The sequence below is a fragment of the Apostichopus japonicus genome, chromosome 16 (genome assembly GCF_037975245.1).
Source record: "Apostichopus japonicus isolate 1M-3 chromosome 16, ASM3797524v1, whole genome shotgun sequence".
In the NCBI taxonomy this organism is placed as follows: domain Eukaryota; kingdom Metazoa; phylum Echinodermata; class Holothuroidea; order Aspidochirotida; family Stichopodidae; genus Apostichopus; species Apostichopus japonicus.
Genome location: NC_092576.1, coordinates 34,177,296 through 34,196,148, shown reverse-complemented (window position 1 = coordinate 34,196,148; position 18,853 = coordinate 34,177,296). Strand labels below are relative to the sequence as shown.

Sequence of the window (18,853 nt, the reverse complement as noted above, 5' to 3'; positions counted from 1 at the left end):
ATATATGGTTATTGTGCTGACGGTCCTGTTTAGTATCATTGAAAGTGTTAGCGCACAAGATTGTGCAATCAATCTTTTTTAAGGGACGCCTTTTGAAGCGAAGTTTGGAACTCATCAGTCGTGCAAATCTGATATATTGAGCCTAAAGTTATATCTCTACTGGTGATCTTACAATCCGAATCTGTTCAATAAATAAGCCAGAGGTTCAAAGTCTGTCAACCTTACGATTAAACTACTAGCAAACACTACGCCAATATGGTTTATTGTATAGGTTAAATATGAAGGCCAGCATTAAACATAGTAACACGTTGTGGTAAGCTGTCTTAGTGCAGTCTAGAGCAAAGAAGCCACAAACGCGTACGTGCAGCTGTACTAGACCAAAGCAGGACAGCCGATTACTCACAATGTCTTTCCTACGCGCAAGCATCGTTTGTGTAACTGCAGTTATTGTTGGTTTGATTATACCTACTTACCTGAAACCTTCATATCCAGTACCTGAGATATTTGGTACTGTAGCTCCAGGCTTTGAGGAAGTCCGTGACGTTTTCAGGTAAGTATATCAACCATGCAATGTCTTACTCCGGGCTAACGGAACATTGAGAGGATGGCGGGGTGAAGTGGGCTGGAATCGGGTGGGTGGGGGTTGGGATGAGATGGAGGATGTACCTGGTGTATTTGTTATCGTAGCTCCAGGATTAAAAACAAAACTAAGAGCAGTCTATTAGGTGACTTAACATTTAATATCAAACTGAATCTTGCATTTCTTCAAACTTTAAATCCACCCTCCCTAAGTCAAGGAATAAAACATTCGGTTCACTGCACTTGTTTATGTTGATGATATGAACTGAGGAGCAATACTTCTATTAAATTCAGCTTGATAGTATATCGCACAAAATATACAACACACTTCAGATAAATATGTCCCAATTTTAGTTAGAATAGGTGAGGGGATATTAGTTAGACTGTTATATACGTTTGTTATGAAAAGCCATGAATGAAACATTTCTACAATTATCAATGTCTTTCTAGCTTAATAAATGTTCAACATGAATTAACCGAATCATGTTCCGATCGTGGCCGGTCGTTATAATCCACTATTAAGAGAGGGATGTTTTGTATTTGTGTAGTATCTACAAAAGTCTTTTGTTTTGTCTTTCTCAAATTATTTTTTGAACCACACGTCATATTCCTAACATAACGTATTTTATTTCGTGATTTAAGATTATTTATAATATTATTAAACCGTAATCAATTTCGACTGTTTGTTCTTGTTAGACTCAGAGTTAACCTATTATCGAATAGTATAGTGCAAAATAAAACAGACAGGTGACGAGTGGGACTTGTCACATTACCACTATGACATGTAACTGCACGAATTGTATAAGTTATGGTGAAAATATTAGTCCGAGCTATGTTATGAACTAAATGGAAATAAGATCTATTATGGGTTGTCATCCCACAGACAAAATTATGAAGAAGGTTGGGACAAAAGGGATGCTGGGTCTGCGTTTTCTGTTTACAAGGATGGAGAGAAGGTCGTTGACCTCTGGGCTGGCTACGCAGACGCCGAAGCAAAACGACTCTGGAGGGAGGACACTATGACAGTAATATTTTCAACAACAAAAGGTAGGCTATGAAATAAAAGAAACACACCATCGTCCCCAAAAATAAACCTTTATATCGACATTTATTTGTATACTTTCACTTCCTGTTATAACGTAGCGACATAAAGGTGTTCATTTCTGTTTTACGAAAGGTCTCACAGCTGTATGTCTAGCCATGCTTTCCGATAGAGGCTTGCTTGACTTTAAGAAAACCGTGGCGCACTATTGGCCTGAGTTTGCGCAGAACGGGAAGGAAAGAATCACGGTTGAACAATTGCTAGAGCATGAGGTAAATACAAACATCCTTTAAGATTTATCGAAATCAGAGAATAATAAAATAATCATTTTCACATTCATCTTTTTTGGGGGGAGGGGGCTTTTCTTTTCAAATAATAACTATATTTTAATCGAAAAGGACACATATTTGCATACTATTTTGTGATAGTAGTTTAAGTCAGTTTGAGCGAAGGCGTGTCGTATCAGCTACTATTGAATATTACTATTAACATGAATATTAGCACAGCCCGGTTGTTTCAATACGCAGTGGCTGCCAAAGAGTTCCGAGTTAACATCAACATTATAGAAAGGAAACAATCCGGAAAAAAAAACTTTCTCCTAATATTCTACTCCCTTTTTTTCATTTGATGTTAGGCAGGACTTCTTGCTACAGACGAACCTCTCTCTTACGACATTTTGAAAAATCGAACGGAACTTGATAGAATTCTGGCTGCCACAAAACCGATTTGGGAACCGGGTACAAAACATGGATACCACGGCATAACATTCGGACTATATTCGGACGCCCTTGTACGAAGGGTAGACATTAAGAAACGAACCGTTGGCCAATTCTTTGACGAAGAAGTAAGAAAGCCATTCGGTAAGACTATTTTATTTATCACACTCAAAGACGGAATGTCATTTTAATCATAACATTTATAATAGCATTTTTAAAGACTAAACTGAGATGTGCAAATCATATAGAAATTGCACCTCAGTTTGCTTTTGCCGCGATCTTATACGGTATCGGGAACTGTAAGTATTATAAACGAACATACATTTATAACAGCAGCTGCCGTGGTGCAGTTGGTTGTACTCTGTACCTCGAAAGCGAGACGTATTTTGGATCCTGGGCTCGAGACACGGCCACCACAGTTTGATTTTGCCGCGATCTTATACGGTATCGGGAACTTCAAGTATTAGAAACGAACATACATTTATATCAGCAGCTGCCGTGGTGCAGTTGGCTGTGCTCTGTACCTCGAGAGCGAGACGTATTTTGGATCCTGGGCTCGAGACCTGGCCACCGCAGTTTGCTTTTGCCGCGATCTTATACGGCATCGTACATACGAGGCTTTGAATGTAGGGGAATATGGGTGTAGAATAGTCATAGTATTGTAACCATCACCTCCCCTCCCCCCTCCCATTCCCTCCCGCCTCTCGCGTCCTCCGGAACGTAATATTTCACAACAAAGTACGGACACACACAGATATACTTCCCTTTACTGCACATATTATGTGTACTGGTCCTGTTAACTCACTTTCTCAAGCATAGTTGCCCTTATAGTTGATTTACATGTGTTTGTATCATAATAATATAATTTTCTACATTACTGAGAGACTTATGATTATGACCTATATTCACAACATGTATTGAACCTCAAAGTAAAATTGTGGGGAAATAATGTTTACTGTGTCGTTAACCAGTTCACCAAAATTTTCAAATAATCAGCCTCGCCTATTTGCAATGAGGGCAATCTGTTACACTTTCTCTTTTTTTGTATATTTTTGTATATTTATTTGTTTCATCACAATTTACAGTGTGACGGGAAGTCTCCTATAAAGCCTGCAAGGCTTAACAAATTCGGAGTTCACATAGTTTGCAAGTTCACATATCATTGCATGTTATCACTAATGTTTAGCAAGGAAATGAACATAACTAAGTCATATAACATTTTCATATATTGTAAAAAATGTGCCTCCGTGCTTCATGCTGGTAAGTTTTTCTTTTCTGACTAGAAAGTTATTGTTTTGCTTCCAATGCTATTATTAAAACTTCGTCAGAATCTAAGAAGACTAAATAACACTATGAAGTATTTCAAAATCACAAATACATTTTAATGGAAGAGAGAATCTATGCATTTACAAAATTGATCAATCAATGAAGTTGGAAGCCTCAAAAACCAGATTAGGCTGAGATGGTATGGTTATTAACTATTAAACACATACTATCCCAGCGTTGAAATGAATACGCTCACCTATTGGTAGATCAAAACCACGGATCTCTAAATAATGAAGTGTGCGAATTGAGACAGCGACACTATCAATATTAGAGTTGAACAGAGTTTTCAAACTGTAATTCCATATATTCAAATTGAACTGTATTAGTCCATATCTGCCTCTTTCAGACATCGACCTATATATAGGAACACCATTAGAACTGTTTCATCGATTGGGAAGATTAACAAACGTACAGGCAGGGTTCGGTGATGTTATCTATGCAATTAAGAATAGTGTACTGATTCAGAACGCTGTCTTAAGTACGTTACTAGGAGGGGAAAATGCAGACGTAAATAAACGAATGTTAGAATCGTGTGGAAACGTGTGTGAAGTAAGCATTCCTATTTTGTTCTGATTCATAACGCTTAGTGTTCCGATTAAAACGCAATGATATAAATACCTTACGCTTATTAGTGAAGTCATGCGTTCCGACTTGATTAAGTTCTCTTTACCATCATCGAAAGCTAAGACTTCCATATTTTGATACGACAAGAGTTTAAATTTTGCCACAGGAAAAGTAGAAAGTATACCTCACATGAGTAAACATCAAGCTATCCTGTCTCATAACAACTAGAAATTGCGGAGGTAGAAAGAAGATTAATGTTAAGTAAATTACCAAAAAAAGTTAAAGTCGCGTTGCTTTCCTAATTAAAAAAGGGAAACTAGAATATGTTATTTTCTTGGATATATATATAATATTTTTTATACAATTTCTCGTCTGAATAAAATGTCAAGAGTTAAGGACAGTGTAATAATTAACTAAGACGGATATTATGAGTTAATAAATATAGCAGGATCTCAACCGCCATCTTCTATTGTGCTTTCTACTAAGCAACATGAGATATTATTCGTTTTGTGATAGTAATACAATAATATCTCACAAGGGAACCATGGTTTTATGTAAAGTTTTGCTTTTAGTAATTAAAGACTGTAACTTGGTCTGTGTATTATAGGATATATGCTGATTTATGAATCTGAACAGGACGATATCATGTGCTGTATTTTTTCGAATTTGTTTGCTACATTATCCTTTTGTTGTATGTTTCTGAAAATGGCAAGTACGAAATTATATTTCAAGTCTAGACTTTAGTACAAAGTAAATCTAACATAAAAACATGAACGATGATAGCCTTTCGAATTAAAGCAAAACAAAGTTATCGAACGGCACTTATTTCACAGTGAGCTATATACATTCACAATGAAACTAACCCATATGCGAATGTTTCTAGCTAATGCATGTTACATGTGACATTTCAACATTTTTATGGCATTTCAACTCAACAGTTTGAGCGTTTTGCTGATCCGTATGTGATGAACGTAGAGTTTGCGTCAGGCAATGGAGTCGGTACTGCGAGAGCGATTGCCAAACTATTTGGTATTTTAGCTAACGGTGGAAAATACAGAAACACTACCTTGCTATCTAAGAAGATAATTGATGAATATGTAAATGACAAAAGACCCCTCACCCCAGACTTACTGATGTTCGATCATCCAATGAGATGGAAGTATGCTATGGACGTAATACCTCAAGGCGACAACGTAAGTGTAAATGTGTAGTTTCGTTAATGTGCATGATAATTTTAAATACTAAATAAGTATTTTCATAGAGAATGGAAATGCAACTGAATAAATGAAAATACCTCAAAACCTCAAAACTCAACTACTGAATATATAATGTTCTTCATTATCGCAGCTTTCACGAGTAAATATCGAGTTATTTTTTGGTGACATGTTCCAAAAATTGTTCTTAACATAACTTTTTGCACAATGATCCAAACTGTTTCTATAGTAAGTTATTTATTTCTATTTTGTACATCACATATTTCCATAATGAATTTGTTATATATGTTACAATGCCTTTTTTGTGTCACTACAATGCAGATAGATATTGCAATGTAATAACGATACAAATTTTATCTGATTATGTAACACCTAGGCTTAATAATACTCTTCCATCATAAAATTCATCTGAGAACGTGAGGAGTCTTTTTAGTTGACGTCTGAGGACTTTGTTCAAGTCCTCAGTGAGAAGGTTAATCATATGCAGAGAAAATTGTCTGGTTGTCTATATTCCATAGTCAATGTAACAAATATTCCATATTTTCAAAAACAATAAGATAATATTATCTGCATTTCTGTAAAAATCAGTGTTGTATACAAAAGAAAAATGAACGCGCTGGGAAAATTGACCATAGACTTTGGGTTTTCGCAAAATAGGACAGTTTCCAATCTTGTTTTTATTGCTGAAAGAGTTGCTGAAACTAATATTTCTTCCATTTGGCTTAGTATTTATAGTGTAATTTCCTGTGACGATCATTCTTAGAGCACTTTTATTGACAGAATGATGAGCAACCCGAATATTCCATATCGATAAATATTTCCATATAGATAAATATTTGCACCGTTCATGTACTGCCCTCAAGTTTCATTGAAACTAATGGAACATTTTTGTATTCATGATAAAAATAAAAGAGCAGGATATATTTTCATAAAATTTCACAGATGGGAAATCTCTTCGGTGCTCCTGGAGCCGGTGGACAGATTGGCTACGCGGACCCAAACAACAAAATAGGTTATGGATTTGTCAGCCGTTATATGTCAACTCTAGGTATTCAGTTATTAGACCCGAGAATACAACGTCTTATCGATAGTGTTAAAAGATCAATTTAGAAAATATGGTAACTGCTCACAAGCGTATTTGCATTTCACATTTTACTGTGAAAAGGCAAATTTTTCGCTAACTGTTAATTATCAATTTAAGTTTACATAACTCCGATCCGAACGGGGAATAACTGGTCATTTATGAACATAGCTTTAGAATTGCTCTTGCCTCTTTGTATGAGAATTAACCAGATACTCATCAGGCAGTGTTCAGTACTAACGACTAACCCTTGGATACAGAATATATATGTCTTTTGCTATTTACTAAGTGTCTCTGTTTTACGGTAACTTAGTAGTTTGCCAGATTTGCCTTCATGAATTCCGAAATAAAATCGGAAACAAGTGGAATTCTTGCAAATATATATGAATTCAAGGTTTCATCAAAATGCTTCTTATTTGATTTTATTTCCACTTTCTCCGTGGAAATGCATAAGCTGCCATATAGTAATGACTGGGTTTATTTTAAAGAGAAAGACAAACAAGACATCATTTTATGTTCAAGTGTCACTTTTCTCATTTAACTTGTGTCTGTTGTTGACGTAATAACTGTAAGAAGTGTACAATTGATTGGTTTGCTCCGGCCGTCAAAAGTAAAAACAATAAACACACAGCTTATCGCAATGCCGTTCGAATGTAAAGATCCATCCCCTTACCCCAATTCGCATATTGAACCCTCTTCAGATTATTTAACACTATTTTAGTAGGAAAAAGGAATGCGATACTCATAGCGGACACAACAACTACTGTTCATGTCCTATAATACATGTTATATATGTTACGAACACAAAGTAGTAATTACTGTTATTGGACATGAACAGTAAACGCTGTACCAACCATTTAGTGCGAGTTCATTAATACGCAATTCTAAAAATGAAGTCGTATCTTGTCTTTTAATGCTATAAGTAGGCCTATGGAACATGACCTTCCTTCGTTATTGGCATGGCAAATTGGCGTAATTTAAAGAGAGGTGTGATATAGAATCAAGCGGTACCGTACCTCTTTGACTTCATCTCGTAGACATTGTCATCTTCACAGACTCATTGTCCATTCGCTCAGTTCTTTGTCTTACAGGGAAACACGTAAACAGCTTTACAGTTGTTATAATGCCACCCGTAACACATGTTACCGTGTTACGAACACAGCATAGTAGATTTTACTGATGCACGGTCGTATGACATGAACAGTAGTTACTGTACCAGCTATGAGTATCGGATTAAGAAACAGTGACAGTACATAGATGTTCCGTTATATTTCAAATCTCCAAGGGAATATATGATGGATAAAGGGATGCAACCCAACACGCTCTCACACAATAACGTAGCGGAAAATCAGTACGTTGAATGAATGAATGAATGAATGAATGAAAGGATGAATGAATGAACGAATGAATGAACGATCTAAGCACAACCAATATCTAGCAGACATCTCAAAAAGTGCACGGCAGTGCTGAAACCAAAATATAAATATAACAAAATTGAAATCAGTTGATGTATAAGTTAAAGAAGTATTTATCGTAATTATTTAAAGAGGACAATTTTCAGACGTCTTTTAACAGAAAAAATCGTAGAAATGGCACTGAGTTATAGAGGTAGGGCGTTCCGTAATGTAGGAAATACGTTTACGTTTAGGATAGAACCCGGAATTTATATCATCTATTAAAAAAGACAGCTTTACAAATTTCTCTGAGACTTAGTGCCAAATATATCAAATGAAAATTACTGTAGAAGCGGAACAAAGAGGAAATATTGCGTAGCTCGCCTTCTCCTTTAGGAATGAACTTGCATTTAAAAAAGACAATGTCCATCATTAACATGTTATTACAGTGTTTATCAACGTACTTTTAACGGAATTGATAATATGCTCAAGCTGTTCTTATGTACACCATTACACTCATTGCTCTCTATGTATTCAATTTCTTTAAATCTTATGTGAGGAAGAATATTTCCAGCAGAGTTTGTCTGGACTACGCACGTATTATATACTTCGGTATTTCTGAACAATTTACGTGCTCACACGTTAGATCATACAGAATGTAACTTAGAAGTTGAGGGATTCAATCCATCTACTTGGGCGCTCTTAATTTGTCACTTCTTTTGTCATTTTTACCAGAAAACAGTAACACCTGGCATTTATGCCACTCAGTTTAATGTTTAAGCATTTCCGACTTGGTTGCATTTAAACGCCGTTGAGTGTGTGTTCGGAATAAACCTCTTTCCTTAAAATTCCCTAATTCCTGACCTGGTTTTATCGTCGTTTTCTTCAGATTATCCACTATTACACAATTACACACACATATTATATTGAAATCATCCGCCATGTAGATCTATCATCATCAAAAAATAAGGGATGATATTTGTGAGATTTGAATGTTTGATGAGTGTTAACTCAGGATGATGTCAAAGTAATTGTATGTAGAGCAGTAAACATATATATACATGATGTATGTCTTTTCTACGCCAAGACTTTGTGGTGTGTATTACAGCTTTGGTCCTTAATTGCATAATTCCCCCCTACTTGAAACCCTTGTATCTAATGTCAGGGATATTTGGTGCAGTTGCTCCAGGACTTCAAGAGGTCAGCCAGGTTTTTGGGTCAGTAGAACTTTACATTCCTGTTATGTGTAGTGACCTTTGAAATTGTTCCACTATGTTCCCTATATACGCATACAGTTTGGAAAATCTTCAAAAGTTCAGAAGAAAATCGACATTTATAATTACACACCAAGTTCCCGATTATTCATAACACTAGCTATATTATCGAGCATCTCATTGGGTTCAATTCCATTAGGACGCTCATTGTTTAAACATGTTATGTTTTTGTATATTTAGCAGAATTATTTTTATTGTTGATATATATATAAAACCATGATTATTATAAACTATGTAACATTCACCAGAAAAACAAGAACATTAAAACATTAAAGAACTTAATTTATGTGATACATAAATGCAAATAATGGTTTTTAAATCAAATAGTAAGCCACAAATTGCAACAGTTGAGATCATTTGGCTTTATGTTTTGCATTTTCATCGCCCTATTTCTTTATGATGTTGTGTTCTGGTCCGTATGGGAACTCTGTTAGATTCTCGTTACCCTCCTCAGTTAATACCAACATATCATGTTCCCTGTAGCCTCCGGCACCAGCCGTTCCTTCTGGAATAACTAGCATCGGTTCCATAGATACCACCATGCCAGGTTCTAGTACGGTTTCAATGTCTGATCGAAACTCAAGATCTAGATTAAAAAAAACAAAGCAGTTTTCTTTTGTTAATATTTATATGCAGGGTTTAAACAAAGCGATTAAAGAGACACAGCTGATGACTTCATCTCGCCGGCAACTTTATTGTAAAAGTCTTTCGGATCCATATGTCTTAAAACTTATGTTTATTATAAAAGATGTTGTAATAAAATAGTAATTCACATATTGTAACTCATTGACAAAACAGAAACAACATGTTATGATCCCAATTGGTCAGGCCACCACAGAGCGTATCTCTTTATAGAGCCTCTGTATTGTATATTAATTCGGTTTTGGCCTGTGAAACAAATTTCTATTCACGATCACAGAGAGGAAAGCTGATTCACACAGAGATTACAGTAACTACTGTCAATCTTAAATTTTTGTACCACAATAAATATTGGATCGTGCTGACAAATCTGATAAATCGATAGCATGTGCTATTAGGATTACAGTAAAAACTGAGAACATATGTAATCCCAATAAATCATAACACTGGATTTGTTGGAAGTACACATATCCTCAGTTCTTACTGTAAACCTAATAGCACATGCTACCGAGTTATAGCACGATCCAGTTCTTACTGCATTACAACACTTTAAGAATTACAGTAGTAACCGTGTTCTCTGTGTGAATCGGGTGGAGAGGAAGAGAGAAGAGCGATCTTACCGGCTTCACGTCCGTAATAATGTGAAAGTATCCCAATAGAATGGCCGTATCCGATAGTGCGGTATTTCCTCACGCCATACACATCATAGATTGCGTCCAATTCTTTCACTACGTCACAACATCTCACTCCGGGTTTTACCAATTCTAATCCTTTGCGATGAACTTCGCAATTTATTTCCCAGAGTTGGAGATGCCTATCACTCGTTACGTCGCCCATGAACAATGTGCGCTCCAGTGCCGTGTAATAACTAAGTGTAAAGAATATCGAATATCAATCAAGTTATGCCGTTGCAGTCGTTACGAGTTAAAGTTGTTGAGATTTAGCTGGACAATATTGTAATGCGCCCCAGCTACCAAAACAATTTTGGTATCTCGCCTTAGTGACACCATATTTGTCACAAGTAGCGTCATATTTCAAGTTCCCAATTGTTGATACCGCCAATCTCTGTAGTTACTTCCTCATTGCACTAAAAGGAAACATGGCAAATAGATATTCAGCATTCAGAATTCATCAATCTATAAAAGTGATGAGCAGTATCTTCGAAAAAGTTTACTGCTAGAGAAAAATCTAAATCATTGAAAATATGTTAAAATGTGTTCTGGTGTTGCTTGGTTATTCCTTTTTTTTCGGTTATGAATAATGTTTTTATCAACAGAAAGAAAGAAGTCCGCTAATAAAGTAATTTTACGTTCAACTGAGACAGAAAAGCCAGGAATTATACTACCAAACGTATCAATGGATTAAAACCAACGCTACTTTGTAATTTTTTTTTTTGGAAGGTTATTCAAGTATATGAGGGTTCAGAACGTGCTTACAGAATAAACGTGCAACGTCCCATTACAGCTCTGAAGCAAGTTCAAATTCTAACTACAAAATTGGGTACCATTAACAACCATGGTTGAACGCGGCCACATCTACGGTTGCTGTGTTATACTGGCTGGACACAGATATTCATCTTTACTGTTCATTACAAGTATCTACAACATTTAATAAAGTTTCATCGTGTGTTACGTATGAAACTTAGGTTCACTCTTACCCACAGATCATTGGAAATACATTCATGCTGATTATATCTCCCCTTTGTAATTGTCTACTCGTCGGTGGGTTGTGAGCACCATCAGTATTGATACCTGTCTGAAACCAAGCCCAAGCTGTGAAACGAAGAAATATATCATTCAAATTGACCCTACGGTAGCAAGATTCTGAGAAATTGACCCTTAAGTAGAGAGAGAGAGACCTGAAGAAGAACAAACCAACAATGTATATTTTATGTATGTATGTATCTTAGATCCTCCTGCAAGCAGGAAGTCGAGAAGAAGCATCATTGACTTATCAAAGCCGCAAGCTGACCGAAGTCAGTCTCTTACATTCATATTTAACGTCCATGATTATGAATTGTTAATTGTCAACAACTCTGTAACTGGACGACATACATTAATCTGGGAGTGACTCGAACCGGGACCTTATGATTGAAAGGCATCGGTGTTAACCACTGAGCTAACACTCCAAAATAAAGTAAGTTTACAGATTTGAGCTCCATTATCTATGTTACGCCGGGTCTACAGTACTCTGAAATAACGACTATTATTTGGTAAAATCCAGTGTATGATTGCCTACTAAGTATCAAAAGAAACTAACAAATTCAGACTGAAATAACTGTTTGTAACTTTTACTTGGTGTCTATTAACTCAAACAAAATGTAGCTTACTATCTTGCAGTTCGATGTTAGGGAACCTCTTGGCCACCTCTCGTACAAGCACGTTGGTTGCGTGCTGAGCAACTTCGTATTCTCTCACGCCCTCTTCACATGCCTCTAAGACAGCAGCGCCTCCAACTTCACAAATCTTGGCGCCCTCTTTGATGATGTCGATCTCTTCCTTTGATTTTACCATCCTCATTTGCATACAGGGCGATGCTATGTCGATTAACTCTACGTCAGGGTTAAACAATTGGAGCTTTTGTGAACTTCCCACAGGAATATGATCAAATTCCAGACCTAATTTTCCATTTATGCCAGCAAATTCATATCGCACAGCTCGATAAAGTTGTCCTTTTTCCAGTCTGTGAAAATTAAGTTCCCACCATTCGCTGTACGACGCCAGGCTCTACCACCATCTACAAATGGTGATAATGACGTCACTTTATCCATGGTAACGGCCAAACCAAATGGACGGCCGAATTAGCAATAAAGAAAGTCAGAGAAGTAATTAATATTGTGCATCGATGTAAACAGAACGCCCTCTATTGAATTCTCTGCCATGTGCTTTCGAAGGTTGAATATTCTTCTGTCCATTTCTTTCTTTGAGAAAATAAATTTTGCCTGTGGTACAGAATGAGGGAGTGTTTGATGTAAGAAGAGATATGACACAAAATTAAGTACAGAATTATCTAAAGAAAAAGAAAAGAAAAATTACTAAGTAGGTCAAAAAGGATTAAAACGTCACCGCTGTTATGGACTTCATCATCACTTTCCGTCAGAAATATTAAGTAAAAACATAATCGTAAGGGCAATGTGGTGTTTATCTTTTTGACTAATATCAATATAATTATTATTATTATTATAATTCTTGTTCGTCTATTTTTTGTGATTAATGTAGAAATATATAGTCTGCTACAGCTTTCAGACGTTCTTTCGTGACATCAATAAACCCGGTGTAATTAACCGTACACGTTTTTGTTTCCTGTACGATTTGCAATGTGGCCACTGATTACAAACACACCTTCCTGTAAGAATGTGTACATTAGCGTGATGTATTGACAAAGTTACCCCAACATTAATGTGTTGATTAGAATCCATATCAAAACAAACTGGAACACTAATTTTCTATGAATCATACTCAAATTACAATGCAAAGAATGATTATGGTTAGATGACATGTGCAATGGTATCGGCGACATTCGTGTGACCTCGTCGCTATATCCTTCTCGAGTAGAAAACTGTTTACGAAGATTGTGCATCTTTGCAGTTCTTATGGACAGTGTGCATCTTTGTAGTTGAACAGATAATAGAGCGTCGGGGGACTGCAAACATACGCACCGTGTATCTTAACTCGTCAACATACGCACCATGTATCTTAACTCGCAATCATACGCACCATGTATCTTAACTCGCAAACATACGCACCGTGTATCTTAACTCGCAAACATACGCACCATGTATCTTACCTCACAAACATACGCACCATGTATCTTAACTCGAAACCGACTGTTATGTTTACCGTTACTAACCTTGTCTCCATTTTCCATGACAGTGAGATTCTGCATGTCTTCGGTAGCGGAAGCGAAGGTTCTTGACGCGTACCGATGACGCAACATCTCACCCAGTCCTCGGATGGTAGAATTGTTCAAAGCCTTGAAGATCATGTTTAAGCCTTCTCTTTTCAACCTAATGTGTGATGATCGTTTGCCCCGTTAGAGTCTGTAATGTTGAAAGAATTTGTAATAATAATTAATAATTAACAGTTCTTATATAGCGCAACTTACAATAAATTCCCCCCGCGCTGTACTTAACCCTGGTCATTGGTAACTTGTCACACCTACACACCAAAGTGTGCAAAATTAAAACAATCTCTCCTGGGGCACCACAGTGCACCACAGCCACGTATCCCCATGGGGACTTCCCATAGGGTGCAGCCACAAACCGGCGAACGCAACTATATTTACAAGTCACCTCGCAAATCCCCATTTATATACCTAGGTGAAGAGAGGCAATGGAGATAAAGTGCCTTGCCCAAAGACACAACGCAATGATCTGGCCAGGGCTCGAACCTGTAATCCTTAGATCACAAGTCCACTGCCTTAACCACTTGACCACAACTTGTAGTCACAGTTGATCCCAAATTGCGATACATTTATCAACTGTATACGATCGCTTTGCAATTACAACTGTCCGTTACAATATACCCTTTTCAGCACACCATCCCCACCCCAACCCCCCATATATATTGAACTGCCAAGTTCAATAACTAAAACTCAGTTTTGACTTAGAGTACTGGCTAGAGCTTCAATATGTAAGATCAATCGACTCCCCGCCAGTCGCAAGTTAATTAGTTCCCGTGTTTTTCTAACAATGCAATCTACCGACTTTGAAATGGTAAGAACTAAATCGACCTTTGCACTAAATTTTTCACTGTATTTTGGATGGATGATGTGTGATGTCAATTCTTATTAATCTGTAAAGTTCATTCTCAAGTTATTCATATGCCCATGCCTGCTACATACCGGAGCCAATATACATTCATTATTTTGTTGACGTTCGTTTTGATGAAGTTGGTTTATCAATTGAATGCTGACGAGTAGTTTCTGACATTGAACCAAACATCGTACGTCTATCAAGTTCTAGAATCTGATTGGCCCGATATGGATAATGCACGGTAAACTCACCGACTGATTACAATAACTTACAAACAAAGAGTATCCCAATCCCAGCTATGGCTGCGTAAGTTTATTCAAAGCAAACGAATGAGATTAAATATGTTATGGCAACAGGCCTTTTGAGAAAAGCCCCCTAAAATTTCCGAGGAAATTACCTTTCAGCTTGAATTATACTTACCATATTGTGTGAGCAACAACGATAACTACAGTTAGCAAAACTGGCATTACTGTTATTAAGCGTAATATTGTACCGTTAAGCGGCTAATCAAACAAAAAAAAGGCTAACGTAAGTAAGAGTGTCACAATTTATTGGAGGCCTCGAATTAATAAAAAAAAAAGGCAACGCTCAATTTTCCTGAGAGTAGCAATCTAAGCAAACGAACCACCAAAAAGACAGTGATACACCAAAGTTGACTCGCCAATGCCAGAATTCGCCACGGTCGATATTAACGCTCTCGTAACGTTAAACCGATGCACTGTTTAAAGCAATGTATTTTTAACGTAGTATACCGGCAGCCAGGACGCCTGTGCTAAGACGTCATATATCAGCGGTTTTTGAAAAACGGTGCGACGTTTCACCGGATACACACAGAGAACACAGTAACTACTATACATCTTTAAGTTGTGTACCAAAGTAAAATCTGGATCGTGCTATCATTCAGTATCGTGTGCTATTAGGACTACAGTAAGAACTTGGGATATGTGTAATCCAAACAAATTCAGTTTGATATATTTGTTGGGATTACACATATCCTCAGTTCTCACTCTAAACCTAATAGCACATGCTAAAGAATGATCATATTTGTCAGCATAATACAGTTTTTTTACTGTGATACAAATGTTTAAGATTTCCAGTAGTTACTGTAATCTCTGAGTGAATTGGCTGGACGTTATCTTAACGGGTACATTGAAGTTGTGAATGCACGTCATTGTAGCAGGTTCTATGAATATCCTCTAATGAAATTTTTCTTTCTTTTATCGGGATGTATTTTCCTACTTTTATAGCTTATTCTTCGTTTATCGGTACTTCCACACTAGCCTCAACAGGGTTATGGATACCGCAAGTGGTCGATTTTAAGAAAAGTCACAAATGAAAGAACAAATGATTGATCCGCATTCAATCCTGGTGCCCTTGCATGAATACTGTGACTTTGTGATCACCACCAGGTGTGTATCACGGTTTCCCTACAAGGGGAACATGTTGATCAAATTTGTGAAGGACATTTAATTACCGATACGGTAAGTTAAGCATATACCTACCAACTTTGTGTATTTGCGACAATGTGGAAACTGCCATTTTAATTGTAGCACAATCAATATACGCATTGATATCAAATAAAATATTTCTAACAACCTACACGATTAATTAGACACATTATGTGCAAACGTAGGCACCTAAACAACATCACGAAGCCGATACTCATAGCTGGTACAGTAACTAATAGTGCCACCTTTAATACATGTTATACCGTGTTACGAACAAAAATCAGTAATTGATGCACGGTTGTGGGACAGGAACAGTAGAAATATGTGTTGCAGGTGGCACCAGTAGTTACTGTACTAGCTATGTGTTTGAAGTAAAGGAGGTACGATACCGCTTGATTCCAGTTAAAACCTCTCTTTAAAGTACGCCAATTCGTCATGCCGAGAACGAAGAAAAGCCATGTTTGGGTTTCATCCATAGGCCTATAACATAAGATGAACATATAAAGCTGGACTCTTGTACCGTGACGTAAACCATTATCAGCGAATAACTCATGGCTCGAGGTTAGTTGCTTAATTGAACATTCGTGTACCATTTTCCAGTTTTGACGAATCTGTATGGTAACATATGACTGCACAAAACTGCGATAAAAGCCACCCGGTAATTACTGCGAAACTGCGACAATTCGGCCACGCTGTGGAGGAATGCCACTGTGTACCTATGCGGTCAGATTTGTAGTTGGGGCCCCATTAATGACCACGCTAGTGACGTGGGTATTCACCGATCCACCTTTGGCACTGGTACATGTAGAGAATACGTGTGCACATTAAAAAATATACTAACCTTTCTCTAGTTCTTTGCAATTAGCCATCTTCCTGTTTCTTTATCATTTTTTGCCACTTTAATAGTTACTTTTCCCTAACACATTTGATAATATTACAGAGCATATGATTAATATTACTTTCATGAAAACAATTTGTTGGCTGCCATTAGCAAGTCCTACCTGAAAAAAAAACAGTTTAAAGTAATGATTTTTAGATAAACATGCATATATGTGTTTTGAAACATTAACAAACTGTTCAGAACTACTGCCCGGGATTCTTTTCTAAGTTGCTGCAGTTTGTTACGTATAAATTGCAAGAAGCTAATTGTACTGATTTGTGTATAGTGGGTCCCGTAATGATTGAAATAATATAAGCAGTAACCACTGTCAGCAGTTTAATAATGTCACTTCATATTCATAACTGTTTCGCTTAGCTTGATGTTTGTTTTTCAGAATTAGTCCTGCAATATCATACAATTAGATGTACCCTTTTCTGCGTGCTGTCATGTAATTAAATGCATTACCATGTTTTTCTTTTAAAATTACTCGTGTTCACTCCATTACCGTATGTGAACTAAGAATAATACCTGCAAGTCTGTAACTATCACGGTTCATGGGAGACATCAATGTTTGATTATGGAAACATAACATTTGGTGAAGTGGTAAATTAGTGATACAAACGATTAAAAACAACAGAGCATGGAGATAATTAAGATGGGTTTGTAGTTTCAACAAGATCGAATTATGTTTCCCGTACCCAATTGTTCTGTGACATCAAGATGGATGGTATATTTAGTTGCCATACATTCTTGCCATTGGGAAGTTGAGTCATGTGCAGAGAAGTGTTTTTGCTAGTTCACCTTATTGAAGGACGATAATGGCTTTGTAATGCAGAAAATATTCACAACTTGTATATGTATATATTCATATTTCATTTCAACATTATGAACCTAGATAGCTTTACTTTCCTGAAATGAGTACATTGCAGAAAAGAACAAATACTTTTTTGTGCCTCATCATAAAACTTCAAATGATGCAACATTCATAATGTGTGATATTTTATAGGTATCTTAATATGTTGCTACAGTGAGGTGGCTGTGGCCAATCCCTTTAATGACATAATCAACGTTCTTGTTTTTATGTTCATAAAATACAACAGCAATATCCTCTTTAAACAACCGATTTATAAATATTAATACCCTCTGAGAAGCTTTGAGCAGTATTTCAATCCTCATTGGAATGTATAACACATGTCCTACACTTCAGATCCTGAAGATATGAGTATAAACAACAATGAACTTTTGGTTGCTGTTCTAGCCACCCATTTAAAATTCCACGAAGCTAAAAACACAATCCCTCTATATGATCAATTAATTGCTTAAACCACAATTATCTTAAAAGCACCCCTTATCGACCTCCTAATATATATATATATATATATATATATATATATATATATATATATATATATATATATATATATATATATATATATATATATATATAAACCATTATAATGACTATATAACGACTATGTGTTCCTGAAAACTGACGTAAGAGACGATTTCTTTATATTAAATTGTTAGGTTACCGCGAAGAAATATATGAGATATAAAGGGCCCTTCTAATGCCTATTAAAAATAATTCGGTATAAATCTAAGCATAAACTAACCGTATTTCGAGTTGTAAAACCGATTCTTTCAAGTCGGATAACCTTCTGATCAGACCAAATGAAGATACCTTCTGAATTGCATTAAGTTAGTAGCTTCGGTAAAACACATCACGCCTACTTTTATGCTGCGCAGGATTTAATATCGTCACGCCTCTTGAACAAAGTGATATAGCTTTATGTATTAGCTATTATTCACAGCTTAATAATAACTTCATTTACTTTTAAATTAAAAATATATTACATTACCAAAAACGGTATATATGTACGGAAGCGTAGAAGGGACCTTGCATTGACAAGTTACCGACTTGACAAAACGACAATTATATGAGT

General features: G+C 36.4%; 1 protein-coding gene and 1 pseudogene across 1 annotated transcript; one reads left to right on the top strand and one right to left on the bottom strand.

Annotated features, from left to right (window-relative positions):
• The first annotated feature begins 272 nt into the window (after nt 1-272).
• Nucleotides 273-7,036, top strand: LOC139982382 (beta-lactamase domain-containing protein 2-like). The gene is made up of 7 exons (XM_071995157.1): nt 273-550; nt 1,463-1,626; nt 1,757-1,893; nt 2,256-2,481; nt 4,010-4,212; nt 5,166-5,420; nt 6,384-7,036. The coding sequence occupies exons 1-7, from the start codon at nt 405-407 to the stop codon at nt 6,549-6,551; spliced, it is 1,299 nt and encodes a 432-aa protein (XP_071851258.1). The 5' UTR covers nt 273-404; the 3' UTR covers nt 6,552-7,036.
• Nucleotides 7,037-7,181: 145 nt separating this feature from the next.
• Nucleotides 7,182-18,825, bottom strand: LOC139982381 (creatinase-like; annotated as a pseudogene).
• Between the last annotated feature and the right edge of the window lie 28 nt (nt 18,826-18,853).

Excerpts from the sequence above, each read along its gene's own strand:
- LOC139982382 (XM_071995157.1), top strand. The coding sequence starts at position 405 with ATGTCTTTCCTACGCGCAAGCATCGTTTGTGTAACTGCAGTTATTGTT. Across the intron at positions 2,482-4,009 it reads AGAAGTAAGAAAGCCATTCG|ACATCGACCTATATATAGGA; the intron begins GTAAGACTATTT and ends TGCCTCTTTCAG. Across the intron at positions 4,213-5,165 it reads CGTGTGGAAACGTGTGTGAA|TTTGAGCGTTTTGCTGATCC; the intron begins GTAAGCATTCCT and ends TCAACTCAACAG.